The sequence below is a fragment of the Gymnoscopelus braueri genome, assembly GCF_963280865.1.
Source record: "Gymnoscopelus braueri genome assembly, chromosome: 6".
Classification (NCBI taxonomy): Eukaryota; Metazoa; Chordata; class Actinopteri; order Myctophiformes; family Myctophidae; genus Gymnoscopelus; species Gymnoscopelus braueri.
In genome coordinates, this window is record NC_137607.1 from 40,634,461 (window position 1) to 40,656,051 (window position 21,591).

At 41.0% G+C, this 21,591-nt stretch overlaps 2 protein-coding genes across 2 annotated transcripts in view; one reads left to right on the plus strand and one right to left on the minus strand.

Moving 5' to 3' along the window:
• ptger3 (prostaglandin E receptor 3 (subtype EP3)) overlaps positions 1–21,591 on the plus strand; it is a 186,568-nt gene that overhangs the window by 65,264 nt on the left and 99,713 nt on the right. The gene's annotated exons all lie outside the window — the stretch shown is intronic.
• LOC308087626 (gamma-crystallin M2-like) lies at positions 14,029–14,583 on the minus strand (the record flags this gene model as incomplete). Its single annotated transcript, XM_080431638.1, has 1 exon — positions 14,029–14,583. One exon carries the CDS (start codon positions 14,581–14,583, stop codon positions 14,029–14,031), a length of 555 nt encoding a protein of 184 aa, XP_080287764.1.

Below are 21,591 nucleotides of genomic sequence, written 5' to 3' on the forward strand. Positions count from 1 at the left end.
AAGATACGAAAATGACGTTCGATACAGTCTACCAAAATTGCATGCCGTATCGTGATTGGCCAGCCGCGATCGTCCATTCCATGTATATGGGCAGTTGAATGAGGAGTGGTTTTCCCCCAAAACAACAAAAAGCAGAGAAAAAGGCTTTCTTTTTTTTTAAGTAAACGTGCTGTTTTTTTGTGATCACATGGTTTTGCTGCCTCGGTGCCTCTGAAGGACTCGAATGGAGATCGCTGGTTTGTGAACAGCGCCATCTGGTGGATAAACAGTGAAAACACGTCAATGGCACTCAGAACCTTTGGGAAAAAACACGTCAAACACGTCAATGGCAGAAGAATCTGAAAAAGACAGTTGTTAGGGCATAAAACCCAATGTTTATATTATTAATATGTTAAGTGTTTTAAATTCTAGATTCTCATGTTATTTATAATTATTATTCAAATACAAGTTATTTAGTGTTTTTATTTAGTGTTTTTTTTCTTTGCAAATCAAGAGTCAATACCCTAATAATTAAAATGTTATAAAAATCGAATATCGAATCGAATCGTGGATTATGCGTATCGTGACACCCTTATTTGCAAGTCACCTTTTATATTTTATAATTTTCATTTTTGGTTACATTTAAACATTTTTAAGTAAAAAAATTGGGGGGGTTAAGTACTGTTAATAGAGATCCACTGATCAAATGAGACAGGTGCTGGAAAGAAGACAATCATGGAAGGAACAAAGGAGATCCACACTATAGCGCCTTTAAGTGCAAATGTATTGGCACATTTATTGCCACATTGTTTGGATGTGCCAATAAATTTGCACTTAAGGGAGCTATAGTGTACGGCTGTGTAACACTCAAACCTTTTCATGTCAAGAACCCCCACATTTATATTTATTTGGTCACGGGAGCCCCATTTGAAAAGATTTCTGGTGAATCATGACCATAAAACATTTGATTCTGTGAAGAAAAAAAACTTTAAAAAAGGCTTGATTCTAGGCTTAAAATAATTGATATAAATATTTTTGGAAATCTCTGAATGAATGGGCTTTGGATCGGTGGAACCACAAAATGGCCGCCACTGCTATACCCTATACTTTCAAAGTCTGACTAAATAATGTTTAGTAATATTCAACGAGAAATCTGCTTTCTGAAACTGTCCATATTTGAATTATAAAATAAATTAAATTTGATAAATACATTTTATCTCTGACTGTAGAACACTTTGGTTGGAATTCTATATTCATAAGAAGGAAAGTAATTTTCTTCAATTATTCCCAGCAAGGTGTGGTACATGAAACAAAAACTTAAGAGAAAGCGAGCAAAGTAACCTCTCATCAATATGCAAATGCACCTTTCAACTTTAATTGTGTTGAATGTGCTGAATATTCTCAGAATATCCTGCTGGGATACCTTGTGTGTGTCTACACAGTGCATTTATTAATGACCGGAAAAAGTTAGGAAGCCATTAGTGTGACACTGCATTGAAATAAATTGGAATGCATTTTCAGTCTGCAATCGCTCTATGATGGGCATGCGGTAAGGGGCTCTAAAAAGGGAGCATAAATTGTGAAATTGCCCATTCGATTGAGCTGGAACCAAGCCACCACGGACACTAAACGTCTCCGTGGAGTCGCTCCTGACTCAAAGCCATCTGGAGATCTGCTGTAATAACATTTTCAGTACGATTAAGTCAGCAAAAGATTTGTCATCACATTTATATGTTAGGCATTTAACTTTTCTATTCAGGGTTTTCTAATCAATAGATGCCCAGCACAAGGAGCACAGCAGGTATAGGTCTGCTCTTGCGAGAGCAAATCTGTGGCGGCGTATTGTCTATTCCATGAGGTCTCCATGTTTTAATTGATATGGGGTCGACAGGTCAATGCATGCAATTCTTCTATATGTCTTCCTCTCATTTTCATCTTTGCCATATTCGAAAGAAGTACTGTATAATCTGTTTAGCTGGGAAAACCTCAGGTTGCATTAACCTCAAATCTAACTTGCTACCAGAAGGGCAGCTTGGGAGGACTGCACAATTCCACTAAGAAAAACATATCATCTCATTAATCATTCAATGTAATTTTTAAGAAACTATAGAGGTTCGGGCCGCGACGGGGCCCTCACATCTGCGTCGCATCTCCGATCCGACTGATATGGAGATCTCTGTATCTGTCAGTCCTTGTCCCTTTAATGCCCATATGGAGATCCCTGATGTCATCAGTATATGCCCATATATGGGTTTACCCCCTTTTGTTCCCATAGGAGCTGACTGATTGTTGAGGTTAGACACAACACACTCCATATTATATACAGCGTAGCTGCAATGGGAACTCCTTATATGGTTATAGCTGACTCTGAGTCAAGGCGATGGCGGCGGTGACGTCAGAGGTCCGCCCGCCCGCCTTAAGGTTAGACAACATACTCCATATTTGGGCGTAGCTGCATTGGGAACTCCTTATATGGTTATGGCTGAGTCATGGTGACATGAGCGTGACGTCAGAGGTGACATGAGAAGCCCCCCGGCCGGTCTACTTTAAGCCAATTTTAATATAGGATAGGATGGCTTATTGAGAACCAATAATCAACATAACTGATGCAATTTTGTATCCACTTTTAACATGACTGTATACTCATACTGTACCTGTATCATCTGCTTTTGCATTGTCTGCTCATGTTGTTTAAGTGTATTGTATTATGCTTTTTACCACAATGTACTGTAGTAAGTTTTAACCAGTGTGGCACAATGGTTCTAGTTCTGAATAACCACAGATCTGACTGCACTCCCTTGGGTCTGCAGCAATACACAGGGCCGCTTCTCCCTACACGCACACTACGCAGGTTGCGTGGGGCCCCGCCTACCCGCCGGAAAAAAAAAAAAAAAAAAACAACTGGGAAAAAAACAAACCCAATCCGCCCAGAACCGCAAAAAAAACGAACCCAATCCGCCCAGAACCGCAAAAAAAGGACACATGCGCGCGTGCATGTGTCCTGTATCATGCTTAGGGCCCCTGTGGAGTCTAAAGCGGCACTGGCAATATAATGACAAGTTTGAAGATAATTGGTTGACAGACATACTGTACATGCAGAGATAGGTTGACTAACAACATCCCAAGGGAGTCGGGACTGTCAATGATAACCTTTCGGCTAACTTGGGTGCATTGGTGTAGACTGTAGATAGTCCCTTTTCAAATAAATAATTTACATATTTTGTCCTGCTTGGCTTCTCCTTACTCCTTAATCTCCATACTCAAGGAGCTAGGCTTGCAAAATCACTCTCATCTTTTAAACAAATCATTTTAACACGATTTTACAGACAGGATTGTTTGTTGTTGTTGATGTTGTACAGTGGTCTTCATCAAATATTGTTTTATGGCCCATAGTGGGCTAGTGGCAGATTTAAACTTCAATTTGTTAAGTGCTCTTCAAATAAAACATTATTATATTAGATATGTTTGTTCCATGTGTGTAACTTTAGCTCTCAAAAAGGGAGGAATGATGACTCGTGGTCCCTCAACCAAGAGAAATGTCGGGCTATTTAAATCCATCAAGCCACTCCAATGAGGGTAGGGCAGCTGAAATGGAGTGGAAAAGTTCTGACACTGCCTGCTGGGCTTCATCATAAAGTCCAGGCTATTGATGCCATGTTCATTTCCTCATGGACAGAACCCCCAGAGTGCAACTCATTGGTCCTTCTCAAAGGTCAGAGGACAATTATCCTATCGCCAGGAAGCCGTATACACACTACACAGTCAGAAACCACACTTGGTCTTTTGGGTGCAAGAGAATAGAAATGCATCCGTTTTCTCACCAAGTGTCTACAGTAGATGTGTACTCTAGCAAGAGTGCAACATATGTGTGATGATTGCTTACAGTAGGTAGACCTTTATTTGCTTTGACAGCATAGCCAGTATAACTACCCCAGCAATGGACAGTTCACTCTGCTATAATCTGGCAAACGAGACTAGAGCATCAGGTCTCGATCCAGAGGGCTCAGGGGCAGTTACTATCCCCACCAAGAGTTCAAAAGTTTTAATCCCCATCCGAGTGGATTGGATTTGGATTTTGGTCTGTTCAAAACCAAAACACAGCATTGGGATCAATTTGATTATCTGTGATCATAGAATTATCCCTGCAAATAGTATGTCAATAAGAAATATAATTTATCAAATAATAACATTAACACCTAACATCCGAATCTGATCCACTCGGATAGAGATTAAAAGTTTTGAACTTTACAGGCCATGAGTCCTCTGAAAGAAAAAGAAAAAGAGTTGAGGACTGTGTCGATTTTGTTCACGTTTTGCGTTGCCATTTATGAATTTATGTTGCCGAAACTTTTGCAGCTGCTCTTTACCTGGACAGGGCTTGTTACCTGGACAGGGATCTTGTATCTCAATACCTGTATAAATGAAGGTTTGAACAAATGTGCTGCTATACTGCACTGATACTACAGTGTTCCCCGTTACGTCAGTGTAGCGTATGTGTCAAACACAACATCCAAGTCAAGTTTATATGCATGCATAGCACTTTTCATACACAGTACAGCAGGATTGACTGTGGTAGTGGGGTGTGGTTTGGCATCTGCATGAGGAGAGCCAAGGGGTGGAGCCCAGTGCAGCAGCCCTTCAAGTGTATGAAAATGTCTCACCTGTACTGCGTCTAATTGACCCTTTGTCAAGTCCCGCCCGTGGTTGTGCCCCTCTTCGCACCCATTGGTTGCTGTTTCTTGGTTGGACAAAAATCCTTTCTCTCCATCCACTACCATTGAAATAACAGGGTTTTCAGTTGCTTCGTATTGATATTCAGTGTATTAAATTCTTATTTTAAACTTGGTCTCAGTAAAAAGGAACTTCTCAGGTGCAGTATAGTGACTGGGCATAAATGATGTTTTTAAATGTTTTATCTGGTTCTTTTTTTACCAAGGTTGCCCATGGACGAGGTCACATGCTCATTCTTCAGCCAGATCTAATTGTCTAATGAGATGATTGACTGCAAGCCTTGAAAAGCCAGTCAGTTAACCCTGTCTCTTGTCTTTAGTCTTGTGTGTCTGAGTGAGGCTTGAGCTATGCCACAAGTTTTTGTTTCAGTTTTCAGTTCTGGCTGTAACTATGCTTGTTCTGATAAACGGTTCTGGACCAAAATAGGTCAAAAGGGGGTGGAGCCTGGAGTCAGCAAAACCAGCTAACTCCACCTACCTTTGGTGGAGTCAGCTGGTTTAGCAGAAAGTTTGAGGATCCAATGGAGTTAGCTGGTTTTGTCAGAAGAGCTTTTTAATGCTTTTCATTGGTTCAATATTTGTTTTACCAACACACAGACGTAAAGGGTGTTCAAAGGCCCTGATTTATGGAAAAAAAATGCAAAAGCGTCAAAATGTAGTTAGCTGGTTTCTGCCGGACAGCAACGATATATAAATCCTTTGTGACCATCACCCTACTCTTAACCCTATCTACTGTGGACAGGTTGACGCAATGTTCTATTATGTTAAGTACATAAGCTTTGTACTTCCAGGAAAAATGAGGGTCAACCCTTTCTTCTGTAAATTAATTCATAGTCATTCTGTACAAAACAAAGCCCCTCAATGAAAAACCCACGCGTGCTTCACACATCACGCCTCACTCTGTGCATTCAATTAACCATGTGCTTTGTGATAATGAGGTATGCAGATTTACAAAACAATTTGTGAAGAGTCTTAGAAAAGCCCTCTAAGCTTAATTAACACCAAAAAGGTCCCCATAACAACACCCCACGTTCATTGCTACTAGTGTTGATTATGTCTTGTTTATTATTGTATAATTATAGTATGTCTTAATGCATTGAATACACAGGACCACAATGGAAATAAGCCCCTAGGGCTTTTTGTGTTATCCTTTTAACAATCTTTGTAAACCGTAGCTCTGTACAATCTGCAAACTGTTAATAAAGTAAAAATCTATCAAAATGATATATACAGTATTTTCATCAGCAATTGCAGTCACATCCAGAAGCTCCTTACCCTTTTAAATTATAAACTGCTCGCATAATCATATGCTTTTTCCTTTCCAGAGTGCTTATCAGACATCAATGTTAAATAAACACAATTCCAATTGAAACAGAAGAACGAGATAAGTAGACTATTATTTTCATGAGTCAGTTGAACTTCCAGTTAAAACATCTGGTTTGCTTCAGGAAAATATTTAGACATATAGTGATGTGCCTCTGTGTGACACATGTACTGTAATTATTCAAGTAGAAAATGAACTGTACGGAGATTGCCATAGCAATAGAAAGAGAGTTGTTCTGTAATACATGGAAGGAGAGGGACTGCTATATACTGTAAATACTATGTGGCCAGATCACAACAAAAACGGCTTAACTTGAGACAGAACAATCTCCCAAGGTAGTGTGGTGGAATCTTCTCGAGGAGCAAGGCACCCCAAGCAATAATGACAGACCAGACTGCATGTTCACTATTTATTCAGCACAAAGTATACTTTTTCAACATCCTAGGTTTACTCTAGCAAGCGCGGGAGCAGGCGGCAGAAGCGGCAAAACAAGCTGCTCCCATGTAATTCCTGGTGCTTATATACCATCTTTATGTGCCTATCAGAAAGACTCATATCTATTCTTACCTAACACTCACAAGGTGTTTAATCACATGAACATTCTGCATCCTCACGATCCATGTTGCTGTCCTAATCTGTCCAGTCTTTATTTAACCGAGACCTTTAGACAAAAGTTTCCAGTGGCTGGTCATTGTAACCCTGCCAGATATCACATGTGTCATCATGTTGCATTAATCTTAACATAGCAGTTAAAGCAGACAGCGATGAAGCAATTCTCTAACTAGTCTGAGTGTTTACTCCATACACACAATGTACAATATGAATCTTGCATATCACCACATAGTATAGAAATCCCCTAACAGTAGCCTACTGGCATTACAATTGGACTTTGTCCACGGGCACTGCACTGTGGCTGCACACTGCTCCTAAGTAGTTAGGATGGGTCAAATGCGGAGAACACATTTTCCCAAGGGGATTATAAAGTATACAGTACCTTGAAAAGGTTGCTGGAGAGAGGCCAGAGGGACGTCCGGAATAGCCTGCCTTGCTTAGCCTGCTGCCACCACAACACTGCCCCGGATAAGCAGGACAAAATGGATGGATGGAGCATGCTCCTTTATTCTAGTGTTGGCCGGCAGATGCCTTTTGTCCTGCAATTAGAAAGAAGACTGGATGTGACCTTTCTCCCCTTTTCTCTTCAACTTCTCTTTAATCAGAAATGACATGGGATGACCAGAAATGTGAATTCAATGTTCAATCCAATCCAATCCACTTTATTTATAGAGCACATTTAAAAACAACAGTGTTGAACCAAAGTGCTGTACACTCAATACAATACTAAAATAAACAAGAGAACACACACAATGAACAAAACAACGATTGACACAATGCCTGGGGAAGCAGCAGCTTCTCAATCTGAATTTTCAAACGCCAAGGAGAACAAGTGAGTTTTCATACGTTTTATATCATTGTGGTTGTTTTAGCCTTTGGATTCCTTTAATGCACTGTGTAAACTTTAAGACAGGTGCTAATACCTGATTACAGGAAGAGCTTGATGTGAGTCTTTTATTGCTGTGAACAACATATCAAGTGATGCTAAGGATATTCAACAGAGGAGCTTTTTCCAGTAGACACAAATTCATCACTATGTAAGTATGTATCAGATCAACTGAGACATCTGTTGTATGTCACGTAACCCAGACAGTGACAGAGTTTAACCTCAAATGACAAATTAAGTTTAACCGTTCCTTAACCACAGAGTGGGGGCACCTGCTCTTTTTCCAACTACTGTTGGCTTTATCTTCATACAATTCTACACTGTCCGGAATGTAAGTGCCTTGCTCAAGAGCATCAGAGTGGGGCATCCAGGTGGCGCAGGTGTAAAAGTTCAAGTCCACCTTGAGAGGTTGGTGTCTGAATCCTCCACAGTGAAAATCCTCACTGTCAGGTTAAGAGAAGCAGCTGGCGATGCCTCCGACTCTACAACACCCTCCCCAAAAGCCAGTATGGATCAGTGACACGTTTTTGCAAAAAACTAATTCAGAGAAAGGGAAAGTGTTTATCATGCAGTATGGAAAGATTGATTTTCCCAAATGGTCCTGGGACCAATCTTACAGTCACCCTGATGGCCCTCAAACCTCTACAGTAGATCCCTGACAGCCTTTAGGAAAGAAATAAAAGATAATAAAATGTGTGCACCTCAGTGTCACAGAGGAATTTTTACTTTATATGCAGATGGACGGACTAATAAAGTCATAAAATAATTTCCTAGCCTGGAATCAGTTTTTTATGGGGTCACATCTCCTGTCTGCATTCCACTAATGGCCTGGCTTCTTCGTGATTGTTTAGCAGGTTTACAATATGTCATGATCTGGAAATAACAGTGCCTGTGCCAAACAGGAATCAAACTTGATTTGATTCCTGTTAATATCTTACTGGGAATCAACAGGCAAATGTACTTTGGTATATATATATATATATATATATATATATATATATATATATATACCTTGTTTATATATATAAAGCTGTGTAAACAATTAACTATGAATGTTTGTTATAAAGCGGATCTATAACTAATGTGTGAAATTAAGTGAAATTAAATGTGTGAGAGGCATCATTATACGTATAATGATTCATCTCTCATTTAATTGATACAATCTGGCTTCAATTCACCACTTCCCCATCTGCATCGCCAATTCCCCATGTCTCCAAAATGTTCGTACTCATGGGTCAGATCGTCCATACAGGTGCACACACACTAGGGGTGGGACGATATGGGTACCTCACGATACGATATGTATCACGATATTAGGCCCACGATAACAATATATATCACGATATCTGAAAATGCCGATATATTGCGATATCACGATATATTGCATGAAATTTCACCAACGATATATCACGATATCTGAAAATATCGATATATTGCGATATCACGATATATTGCATGAAAATTCACCAACGATATATCACGATAGTCCTTGTATTCAATTCATAAACACATAAAATAGCACCAAACAGTTCAAAATCATCATTACACAAATACAGAGTAGGAAAAACAACGTATCACAAACATTAAAAAAAAAAAAAACATTCCTTTTTTTTTTTTTTTTTTTTTAATATCGATATTTTTCGGGAGGATATCGATTATTTATCGCGGGAGAAAGTATCGCGATATATCGATATATCGATATATCGTCCCACCCCTAACACACACTACTGTCAAGTTTGTTTTAATTGAGTCCAACTGCATGGGAAGTGGTGTACGCCTCTTTCATGCCTCGTTTTCAGCATACATATAATGGTTGTAAAGGAGGCCTCTGGGCTCCTGTGGTTTCCCTGGAAGACACACACAGTGTTATCCCTTCAAAGCACCAAGGGTTGGTTCAGCATAAAGTAGCTGCTCAGACACAACTATGTTTTATGTATGTGATATGTGTATTGATACAAAGTATGTTTTATGAATGTGCAGAAGAGAACACACTGGAGCAGCTCGGACAATTAAAGCTTCTTCCTCAGAGTCACGTTGACTCTGAGGAAGATGCAGTAGCATCAAAACGTCAGTCATTTTCTATTAGTACCAGCACCTTTATAAAAGAGTCTTTATCTTTAATTGTCCGAGCTGCTCCAGTGTGTTCTCTTCTACAATTGCTGTTGTCCTGCTCCTGTGACGCACCGGGCTTGCCTCGTTTGGCTGAGGCGCGGCAGTAGACTCGCTTTCTTCTGTTTTATGTTTGTTATTTATATGTACATTAATGCTACTTTTCCTCATCCACAGCAAGGTGTATGGTGCACAGCAAGGGACCAGATGACGATTCTGCAAACATCGAGATCTTGCAGGTTCTGTAATTTAAACTGTGAATGTTAGCATCTTCTGCACTAACATGAGGGTGAATGGCAGTAGGCATATCATTTAATCTATTGACAATGATCTACCCAGACAACAGCACTCATGCAAGGCATATTCAAATCTTCCCTCAGCAGAGGCTGTTTGGACTTGGTGGCCTTTTAGACATACATAGCAACCTGTGTTTGCCTGGCAACAAATGTTATGAGCACGCAGAGACTGAGCGTGTGTGTGTGAGTGTGTGTGTGTGTGTGTGTGTGGGGGGGGGGGGGGGGTATACACGGCAATTTGTGCTTACTGTTCAAATTGAATTGAGTTTTAATGTAGTGGCTGACTAATGATTAAATGATTAAATCAATATTTGAGGCGGAATATAGTAGAAAATCCAGCCAAATTGAAATTAAAAGGGTTTTGGTGCATCAGCAATGAATTGCCTGCTCAACAGAAGACCAGCCTTTCGACTGGAAGGTCACAACAGAGGCTATTACACCATTCCCGTAAATCATAAACCAATTACACTAAACTGGATGGCGGGCTTGGTTGGTTGTATTGTTACCATTAGCTGCTGACCACTGCTCCCCAAACCCAGGAGTTTCACAATGCATGGCCTTATGAGCAATAAAATCAATACAAAGCAGATCTATGGGACAGAACACCAAACAATGCTAGTATGATTACCTCTCATGTAATAGCATGATTATGGACCTGAGAGGGTGTGTGCACCCTCTGTAAAGGATGACTAGATCAAACTGTCAGTCAACATAAAGTTCAACAACACCCTGACAGTGTAGTTTGAGTGGTATCGTTTACAGGGATTGACATGTTCCTGACATTATTCAACAAAGAAGCTCTGCTCGTCGTGTGTGACGACCCCATTATTTCCATGAGTACAATCTGATATTTGGATACCGCACGAAACGTCTGAGCGCTGCGGCTGTTCTGTGACTTGTGATGTGTCATGATAAGAAAATGGAAAACACACTGAAGCAAATGGAAAGATTGGAATAGATGCCTCTTCTCCTCTCTCCCTGACCCCGCCACCCCCACTCCTTCTTACATTAAACGGCTGACATTTTTGCAGAAAAAAAGCCCAGGCACTTGATTTATTTGTTGAGGCAGAGTTGAGAATAATGACACTTTGACTTTTGTGCGGCGGAAACAAAAACAGAAAACAGACATTGGTCCAAATGTTTTACTTTTTACATTTTCAGGCAATGGAAATGAGAGCATGTGTTTTAATGGACCAATGTAGTTATTATCTAGTCACAAACTTAAGTTAATACTTTTCATTGAATATTTATGAAGCCTGCACAGACAGACACTTTCAACCCATGGCATTCTATCATTGTAGGTGGACATTTTCAAAATCTTTCAAAAAAGAGTGAATAGGCCTATAGCAGATCTACCAGCTCACAATGCATCGGAACACTTTGTGAGCTTGTAGATCAGTTTCACCTCCAGTCCCAAAACCAGAACGTGACAAAAGACGTAACACTGGCGTGTATGTCCCCAAGGGCCCCAAGTAGGCACAGAAAGACTCCCAGGATGCCCACAGGGACCTGAAAAGATGGTATGGTTTATAGTTTTTATTATTTGATCATGTTGTCATATAGGGTCCATGCAGTAGCTTCATGATTTCCTGGAATTCCCGTTCTCTTCTCCCCATAATGGCTTACCAGTAAATCAGCACAGGCCTTCACCCTCCTGCTCTGACAGTGAACTGAATTCCAATGAGCTCGTCTCCTTCCTGGACCAAATGGAGGCTAATTTCACTGCACTCAGTGTACTCACATGCTAGCTTGATCAGATAGCAGTGCAATGCATGAAAGAGCATCTTTAATTGGTGGATTATAGCGTGGGTCGTTTTCAACGAAAAGCCATTACCCCGCGATAGGTGGTAAAGGAAGGAGGTAATGAAATAATAAGGAGGTGTCAAATGTTTTGAAGAGTTCTACTGATTCTTCTTGAACTCTTCAAAGCATTTGAACATGTTCAACATACTGTTGCACACTGTGAGCCACCTGGATGTCCATGCATGCCATATTGCCATTGTTAAAAGCCAAAGTGAAGTCCTTGTCCTGTATGATTTGTAGATAACGTGCAATAATGTGTTTGAGTTGTTTTTAGACCACTTCAATCATCATATTACACACTGTGTAATTAAGATATTGTTTCTTTATTATATCCCAGTAATATCCTACACACATACACTATGTGTTCCATCAGCAGGCTCAGTGTGCAGTGGAAGCCACTTCTCTTTGCCTGTCCTCTCAAGGACGATTTGACACAGATTAACACACAGACTGTGTGTTTTGTTATATTGTTTTCTTACATACCTGTCTGTCTAAACACAAGGTCATCCTACCAGAAAGCTGAATCCCACCACCACCACCACCCCCCCCCCCCATGTTACGACTGATGCACAGGATTGCATTTATCATTTTTGATTCATTGCCATCTGTCCTCTTAAGAAAAACAGCATGGCATGTTAACCCCACGTGACCTAGAGTGCATGCATCAATCACAATGCTTCCATACTAAGGATTAACCCCCAAATAGGGTTTGCTAATTGCTAAGAGCTCAGTTCAAATCACGCAGGGCTTCACACCCGTTCCATAATCAATCCTGACCATAATGGCTACGAATGGCACAGTGATTAGCATGTTCTGCCTTACGTGTCGACTGGCCTCCTTACAACAGATGTTGTTAATGTAGCCCCAGGAAGCCCAGTCTCCTGTTTAAACAAATTAGCACCTAGGTGGGACCTTGACTTTTACTGTTCACTGCACTGAAGTCTTCACAAAGTCATCCATATCAATGTTCCTGTGGCTGAGTCGATCTGAGATCTCTTACCATATGGCTACAATCAGCCGAAGCTGAGGGCCAGATTAATGTAGCTGCAGTTTATTAGCTTGACTGAGGATAATTGCTTTTCTTGTCTTGAAAGTCTACAGATTTTACCAGAGTCCATTAGATTAGTTTACAGAACATAGATCGTAGGTACTGTTCAAACATGTTAAATGTGTGTACACACAGGCAGTGATACAGAATAAAACATTTACTGGTCGCTATGAAGAACTTGCATCCTTGAATCTGTTATCATAACACATTAATCCAAGATTACACACCTTCTGGTGGTGATGGGGAATGTTGCACAGATAGTTATGTTCTTGTTACGTTATATTCACTAGGGGTTTAACCTTGTGGCAGGCAGGGGCAGTGGCAAGTGTCTCTCCATTGCACCCTATTCTTACCAGCTCATTGTGGCTCATTCCTGTATTCCTGTCCTCTGTCTCCATCTTCTGTCTCCAGGTGTTCTGTGGTTGCCCTCTTTGAATGAATTTCTTGTGATTTTGTGTAGGGGGGGGTGGGTGGGGGTGGGTCGGAGGGTATAGACAGTAGGAACAGTGGTGAAAAAAGTACAGGTCTCCGCCAGGTCAGGTAGGTTATTGTGGCCTCCTGGTGGCGCTATAATAGGCCATTGTCTTAGGCCTTGCACGGCAATCGGACACTGCATTAATGATTTGAGGCATTTTGTTAAAAACAAACCACTACTGCAAACTTGGATTCGGCAAAATGGATGTGAATCTTAGCCAATCAGGATGGAATATGAAACATCAAACATATCCGTCTTGATCACATGACTATAGAGATCACGTACCGATTTTGTGTAGTACTGTCAAAAAATGTGTTTTGCAAAAAGCGTCCTCCTGGTGGCGCTATAACAGGCCAATCTGAAGAATTCGGGGCAGAGGTTCGGCTTTGGCATCCAGGGGGGGTGTGTGCACAGTTTTGCAGCGGCCGGGCCAACAGTGCCGGAGATTAGCTGTTCACAGACAGACACACGGACGGACGGACACACGGACACACGGACGGACGGACAGGGTGCAAAACATACTCTCGCCATGCCTTTCAGCCTGGCGGAGACAAAAATACTCTGTTTACAAGTAAAAGGCCTGTATTAAAACATTTACTAGAGTAAAATATACTTAAAGTACCAAAGTAAACCAGTTCAGTGGTCATTATGTTAGAGTTTCTGCCCTGCGTTTAAAAGGTTCAAAGACAGAGATAGAAATGCATCATAATCTTGTTTCCACATTAAAACAGCTTTATTCAGATGAGTTCATTTCCTGATATTTAAACTAGTAGAAGGAATCCATGATGCGCCTCATGCTCATGAACCTCATGCCGTTGTCGTGGCCCATGTTCATGAAGTTCCTGTACTCGCCGGGCCTCATGTACATCATATTGCCTCTGTAGTTGGCCTGGTCGTACATCAGCCAGTGGCCATCCATCACGTTGCAGGACATGCAGTTGTTCATCTGGAAACGGCCCATGATGTTCTCACAGTCGTCCATCATCTCGTGCATCTGTCCACCGAAGTTCTCCCTCTCGTAGATCCTCATCCTGTAGTTGCCCCTGTGCATGGGGATCATGCGGCAGGACCTGATGCAGTCCCTCATGCCCATCATGCTCTGGTAGTCGGAGTACTCTCCCCTCCTCATGAAGTACTGGTTGCCCATGTAGTTGGTGCGGTCGTACACCATGAAGCAGCCCCTCTCCACCCTGCAGGAGTGGCACCTGTTCAGGTAGGAGGACATGTCAGAGCAGTCGCTCATGCATTCGTAGGAGCGGCCCTGGAAGTTCTTCTCCTCGTAGAAGGTGATCTTGCTCATCATGTTCATGCCGGAAGTCATCTTTGTGTGGGAGTTGTTTCAGCTGCTGCTGTTGCTGCTGTTGCTACTGTTGCTGCTGCTGTGGCTGTGGGTGAACTGACTTCCTACCTGGCTGAAGCCTTCCTTTTGTACAGTACCTGACCAGCAGAGGCTGCTTTGTGTCCCAGGCAGCTCCCCTGACACAGCAACACTCCATAGAAGAGCATAGAGCTGAGCTGAGGTTGTTCAGTGTTTCCACCTAAAAAAACCTTGGAAAGGCTTTTTTTCTGACGGCACAAAGCCTGTACCATTACGACAATACAGACAACAATAGGCTGAAAGGGTTAACAATGACTAGGGGGTCGACAATGATCTACAGTATAGCTGAAAGACAGTTCTCTGTCTCCCTAGGTGATCTTGTATCAGATGCTGTTGAGACAGAGTATGGGATACCAAAGAAGCATTTTAGGACCCATTCTCTTCTCATTGTCTCCGCAAGATCGAAGGCGTGGCCAAGACTATGTTGGCGCCCTGTCAGTCCGTCCGCGTGTCTTACCTTCCGCCTGTGAACAGCTAATCTCCGGCACCGTATGCCTGATCTACGTGAAACTGTACACACACACTCCCTAGATGCCAGAGCAGATTCTCTGCCCCACATTTTTCACATTGGAAAACATCATGCAAATCGGTACACAGTATCTCTATTCGTTTTTTAAGTCTGACGTCATTTTGTAGTCCGACGTCACTTCCGGGTCCAAGAGGCACCAAAGCGCCGTCCACTCTTCATTGTAAACAAACATGTTGGAACCCGTAAATCTTTTTACAATAACCACCTTTTTCAGAAATGAACCATTGAGGGTTAAAAAGGGTCTTAATGCTAATATTCTAGACAGTAAAAAGTAGAATAATAAAAAAAATATATATATATTTATATACATATTTATTATATATGATTATTATCATTATTATATATATATTTGTATATATTTATGTGTATATATGTTTTTTTTAATATATATATATAAAATAACCATTTCCTCTTCTCTTTGTCGTTGCCAGGAAAGCGGTAGAATGACACTTAAGTCGTTATTTTAGTCTCAGATCTGTTAAAACAGCGAGGGACACAGCACTGCACATATTGGGAAAGCACACACTTGGACCCGGAAGTTGTTCTAACGGGCCACGGCTTAACAACAGAATTGTCATGTGATCAAGACAGATCTGTCTGATTTTTCATATTCCATCCTGATTGCCTATTGGCTTCCAAAGTTTGCATGATTGGAACTCACACAGGTTAATTACTACCACAGCTGCCGTTGATTGTGTCTCTCTTCCTGTATTTAACACGCCTTTCCATGTAATCTATCAGACCTGATGAAGACCTGTTGCGGTCGAAACGTTGTGCTAACTATTTAATACATTTTCTACTGGGAGCTACCAGTGTGCGGACTTCCTCTTCCTTATCTCTAATGTATGTATTGTGGTTCAGCACCTGAAATGTTTTTTGGGGATGTGCGTGCTTCCTTCTGAACTCAGTGATACAGAATAAAACATATTATCATAAACTTTAATCCAAGATTACACACCTCCTTGTGGTGATGGGGAATGTTGCACAGATAGTTATGTTCTAGTTACGTTATATTCACTAGGGGTTTCTTCTTGTGGCAGGCAGGGGCAGTGGCAAGTGCCTCTCCACTGCACCCTATTGTGGGCAGTCATCACCAGCTCATTCTGCCTCATTCCAGCATTCCTGTCCTCTGTCTCCATCTTCTGTCTCCAGGTGTTCTGTGGTTGCCCTCTTTGAATTTTCCCTTGCGAGTTCTTTGAATTTGTGTGGGCGGGATGGGTGGGGGTGGGTCGGAGGGTATAGACAATCCACTGAACCTCCGGAGGGGAGGGAGCAGTGGTGAAAAAAGTACTCAGATGTTTTGCTTAAGTAAAAGCAGCAATACCACAAGATAAGAAATACTCTGGCCATTTTTTTCTTTATTATTTATTTTTAGCGAAAGCAGCTGAAGTCCTTGTCATGTCTGTCTGTCTATCAGTCCCTCCCGGTACACACAACACTGACCACTTTCTTAGCACATTGAGGAAGGCTTGACGGCAAACATTATAAATAATAATCACATCCATCTTGACTGAGGGGGTGAGATGGTCCGGTTGAGGGGGCATCGCCCCCTAACACCCCCCCCCCCCCCCTCCTGACCCCCTCCTGACCCCTCCTGACCCAGGCTCCTGAGTCTATGGGCCACATGGCTCCTACTACCAAAGTAAAAGTACTCAATTTTTTTTTAAATGTTTCAAACTTTCTCAAAAATAGCAAACCTACAATCTCACAATGCGACAGTGAATCCGTGAATCCAATTTACATGTCTTTCTAAGAGAAGCGATGCCCACCGCCATGCCCGATTTGGCCAGTCATTGTGAAAGATGAAGCAGTTCCTCCTTGCCCCATGACCATTTAGCTAAACACAGTTGTTGACAGTCTATGATGTTCTTTATCAGTGTGATGACTTTTTGTAATGCTGTATTAATACAGTGTTTAAGTTTGAGCTGCAAAGGCTGCCATTATTCAGGGGTTGATGCTGTCAGTGTTACTGTTGACTAGTCCGTGAGTGCTGACAGATGTTGATAATGGTAATTGAGAGCCACTTCTAAAGAGTAGCATAATATGTGATCTACCTCTCTTATAGTATAAATAGAGGAAATTCCCATGAAAGTGATACTGTGGATGAATATGGTTTGGATGTGGTTCCATTTTAATTACAAGAACTACATTGGAATTTTGCTTTTCTTAGCAATATGAAAATATACATACAGTAGAAATGCAAGGAACAACTCAGAAGCTTTACAAAGCAATCAGGCATAGCAAAATGAATACAAGGGCTCCATATCTTGTTCAGCCCGGGCTTAACAAGATATAGGAGATAAAGCCCTACTCAGCAAAAGTGAGAAATCATATTGGACTGCAAACAAACAAGTTAGCCAAACAACTACAATATAAAGGGAGCAATAACAAATTGCTTGCTAAATACAGGGAAAGGAGAGATGTCTGTGTCTGACAACAGACTCTTGAGACTTGCACCAAAATAGAGTTAAAGTTCAATAGCTTTGACAGCAGCATTGTCATAAGGGCAGGCTGCACTTTAAGACTAAATAACACAGAGTGCTTCTACTGAAAGTATATCAGTGGATATATAACCAAGTTATATTAAGGAGATTTTGGTGGAGACTTGAAAGCACATTATATTGAGTTTGCTAATTGAGTTTCTTCAGCCAAGTTGCTCCAAAGTTAAATATTGTTCCAATACTGTTGCGGTACTAATAAAGACTTACGTTTCCAAAGCATTTAATCAATGACTCATAAGACCCATGAGGATACATATTGGCAAAATGTAAAATTAACACGTAAAAGGCAGTCAACTAAATCTTCACATATAACACAAAGAAGTGTGTTTCTTAAAAAGTGAGCTCCATAACCCTAGAGATTGATGACAGCAGTTTCTAAAGCACCAACACTTTGACTAATGCTTTTGTGAAGTCCGAAAAGTTGGTCAAAGTGAAACATCACACAAGTTTATGGCAAGAATGGCAATAATAGAGTCGATCATAAATCCCTCTCAAGGGCAGAGAGAGAGAGAGAGAGAGAGAGAGAGAGAGAGGAGAGAGAGGAGAGAGAGGAGAGAGAGAGAGAGAGAGAGAGAGAGAGAGGAGAGAGAGAGAGAGAGAGAGAGAGAGAGAGAGAGAGAGAGAGAGAGGAGAGAGAGAGAGAGAGAGAGAGAGAGAGAGAGAGAGAGAGAGAGAGAGAGAGAGAGAGAGAGAGAGAGAGAGAGAGAGAGAGAGAGAGGAGAGGAGAGAGGAGAGAGAGAGACGCGCCAAACATCATTAAATAATGGAGAACAATAGAGTACAAATGAGAATCACCTTGACTACATTAAGGATTTATCCATGGATCTATTTCTTTTCGTTCCTAACAACATTCATCAGGACATAAAGATGATAAAGTACCAAGAGAAAGCTCATTTACTCGTGGATGACATATGATGAAGTGAATACATAAATTAAATACAGAAGATAAATACATAATTGTATTATTTATTTATTTTACTGTTTACAAGAGCTTTAACAATCATTATTGATGGAGCAAGTGGACATCTTTTTTTTTAAGCATGTTGAGAATATCAAACATACAGGCCTTTTTTTTTTAGCATTCAATCCATGAGTAAGACCCGGTATAATCTCCGACACACCAAATTGGTTTTCCTATAAGGTCAACATACAGTTGCTGCGTATGTTCTGCTGTGTAACTCTGGGTCTGATTGCTAATCATAGAACATCACAGATTTATTTTCAAAGAGAAAAGCTCTGCACACTGAAAGAGGGCCCTACAGTATTGTTATGTTGTGATTTTCTCTCCATTCCACAGGTCCATCAAGAATTCAAAGTCTACGGAGCTTCCAAACAAATCATGTCAATCTCCCTCCACTGTAAATGGAACGCTTTCAAAGTGGAGAAAACATAAAGCATAAAGAACATTCTGTTGATGACATATCAGGGGAATGTTCAAATACAACTGGATCCAATCTACGGATATTGAACAGAGATGTTGGGGGGAGGGCTGTGTAAAGACCAAGAGATGAATGGAAGCTATAGGTAGTTGCACTTTTGCAGATGCGTTCATCTCATTAGAATAATTTATGCACTTACAAGTTTTGGCCTCATCATGATGTCAGAGTGTTAATGAAGTATCATTATTATCACCTTGATGCGAACATGAAGCTGATACATAGAGGGGGAAATAAATGTTCACTTGTGTACTGAAGGGGGGGGGGGGGGGTTACCATTTATTTTTAGGTGTACAGAAACCATACAGTTCTCTCGTTCTCCTTTAAATGAACAAACTCCTTTGGAGAACTGTATCCATCCTTAATACATGAGATTACTCTCTAATCTGAGCTTCACTTCAATGGATTAGTTGGCAGCATTGCTGGAGTTCATTGATTTTATGCCAGAGGACTCATACATGGAACCCAATTTCAAACATGGCCACAGATACTTTAACTTCATCATGAAATCTATAATCGCAGTACTTGTTTCTCGTAAATCACAGCCTTGTCATTGACATTTCCCAAGATTTATTGTTATGTGGAGTGGTTCACATAACACAGATGGCTCTGTGTGTACTATATACTGTATGGTGCGCTTAGAACAGTGGTGTCCAAACTTTTTTCAAAGGGGGCCAAATTAGAAAATATGAAAACACCCAAGGGCCAGGGAAAATTTTCGATTATAGGCGGATTTTGGGCGTTTTATTGTTACTTTATTTCGGTTTTAGGGTTAAGCAAGAGCTAGAGAAGGTGCTGCTATCCTGAGGCGAAGGAGGAAAATGCAACTTTCACTTTTATAAATCTTTTAATTTTTTTGAAGGTGCAGGCGGGCCGTTCATAATACAATTTAGGAATGAAGCCAAGGGCCGTATAAAATGTGTCCTGGGGCCGCAAATGGCCCGCGGGCCGGACTTTGGACACCACTGGCTTAGAACAACTACCATTGCCATGGGTGAGCGCTGACCCATTCCAAGCATGTTGACTGGACACTGGTCTGCTGTGAGGTTAAATTTGGCTAATGCCCCATCTGTCCTGAGCAGTCTGCCTGGGGAGCAAGTTTTCATTAGTTCAATTGATTTGCATCAAATATGTATGAGCAGGCCATTCAGTATAGGACTGTGAACTGCAGAATCTTTTCTTTTTAAATGCATTACATTTGGTCATGTACGAACCAGGCTCATAAAGCCATGCTAGTAAGTGACTCTAAAAGCGTACATTATTTCACTTGGAAAAGGTCACAGGCGAAGTGAAAAGTAAAAAAAGACCTGCAAGTAAAAGCAAATAAGTCTGAAATATGGCCTATTAGTAATTGCTCTCCTATCATGAGTATAATGGCTATGCACCAGCATGCGAAACAGCATGGTCCTTAACAACATTTATACTTAGACTTAACACTGTTTTATATCCATTCCAAAGGAAAGGGCATAGTTCAAGCAAGCTATAGTTGGAAGTAAATGCAAAAGTAAAAAGTTCAGTTAACGATTTATTAGAGACTTCGCTTCTAGAGTTGGGGGAAACAAATCACCTATGAATGTGGGACCAGTGGCCCATAACAAACTCCTATTATCTCCAACCCATGCCCTGCAGTTGTAAAAAGAAAAAAATGGCCCCATGCTTTCCGCAGAGTAAAGCCACGTTTAATGGCATAGTAAATTATTGTTGTTCTCTGTCAAATACCATCAGGAATGCAAATACCAAATTAATGAGGTGTGAATTGAATACGTGTAAACTGCTCTCTGTTTTTACGATCATGTCCAAGTGATGCATTTGTCTTTCCGGTTGATATGAGAGAGGAAGGGCCAATAAGCCAGAATCATTTAGGGAACTTATCTCGTTCAAGATGCAGAAACTGCAATACCTATGTGTTCATCATCATCTTCCACAATTGGGAATGCCAGATATGGATGTGAGAAATAAAGTAAAACTAAAGTTATGAAGTTTGAAGAATGTAGATCAAGGGCAGATAGATCAGTTCCTGCAGGCCAGAATCTCTCTAGCTTTTGAGACATTGATACAATTTCTTGGTATATGTACAGTATGTACGCCTTTAGTTACAGTTCAAACGATTGCGGGCACATTTTGCTTCACAGCTTGTCCCAATGCAAATCAGGGAGTCGTTTCAAATTGATTTCATGCCCATTGATCTGGGAGAAAGGAACCACATTACTGATCAAATTAACATAATCAATTATAACATGTTGATTCTTCGTGCAAGGTTGCATTTGAACTCTGAGTGTGGCTTCAAGAAAGTGCGATGCCTTCAAATTACAAGCATATACGTTAAATCATACATTTGTTGGTATTTCCTTCAAGTTAGCATTTCATTCATTTAAAGTACCATCACCGAACAGTCGCCTCACTCTTGTGACACTGGACTATCAAAGGAGTTATGCAAGCTTTTTTCTCATGTTCTGGTTTCACTCCTAAGGATTCAGGGCTTTTG